Source organism: Bison bison, unplaced genomic scaffold (genome assembly GCF_000754665.1).
Source record: "Bison bison bison isolate TAMUID 2011002044 unplaced genomic scaffold, Bison_UMD1.0 scf7180017864383, whole genome shotgun sequence".
NCBI classification, from domain to species: Eukaryota; Metazoa; Chordata; class Mammalia; order Artiodactyla; family Bovidae; genus Bison; species Bison bison.
Genome location: NW_011494955.1, coordinates 7,491,569 through 7,492,050, shown reverse-complemented (window position 1 = coordinate 7,492,050; position 482 = coordinate 7,491,569). Strand labels below are relative to the sequence as shown.

The 482-nt window shown below is 62.9% G+C and overlaps 1 protein-coding gene across 1 annotated transcript in view; it reads right to left on the bottom strand.

Moving 5' to 3' along the window:
- Nucleotides 1–91, bottom strand: part of HOXC13 (homeobox C13) — a 7,719-nt gene extending 7,628 nt beyond the window's left edge. The window contains exon 1 of the mRNA XM_010858099.1: nt 77–91. Coding sequence (XP_010856401.1) covers nt 77–91 — 15 coding nt within the window. The remainder of the gene's footprint in view (nt 1–76) is intronic.
- Between the last annotated feature and the right edge of the window lie 391 nt (nt 92–482).

The following is a 482-nucleotide window of genomic DNA, read 5'->3' as shown; positions in this document are numbered from 1 at the left end:
CTTCCCTCCCCACCCCTTCTCCCTTCCCTCCCCATCCTTCCGCTCCTCCTCCTGGTGTTTCCACCGCCCTCCCCACCTTCCCTCTACGCATGCGGGTACACTTCATTAAGAAATCACCGTCTCCCGCCTGCCTCCCCTAGGCTACCCTCCCGCGCTCACGTGACGCCGGCGGTGCACGTGACCTCCTGGCTGGGTTTCCTGGGGTTCCCACCCCTAGAGGCGGGGCGGGGCGAAAGGGGAGATGTCTCTGCTGATTGGCTCGGGGTGGGGGCAAAGAGGAGGGAGCTGGGAGATTTAAAGGGACAGGGTACCGCCCCCTGGCAGGCCCAGGGGAGGGAGAGTGAGGAGAGTGAGGCTGAATTTGGCCGACGCAAAGGGGTCTGGAGAGAACAGACAGTTCCTGGGCACTTCCTCCTAGGCTGAGGAGGGGTACGGGGAAGACTGATTCCAACCCACTAAGGTTTCTGACTGGATGGGGGCTT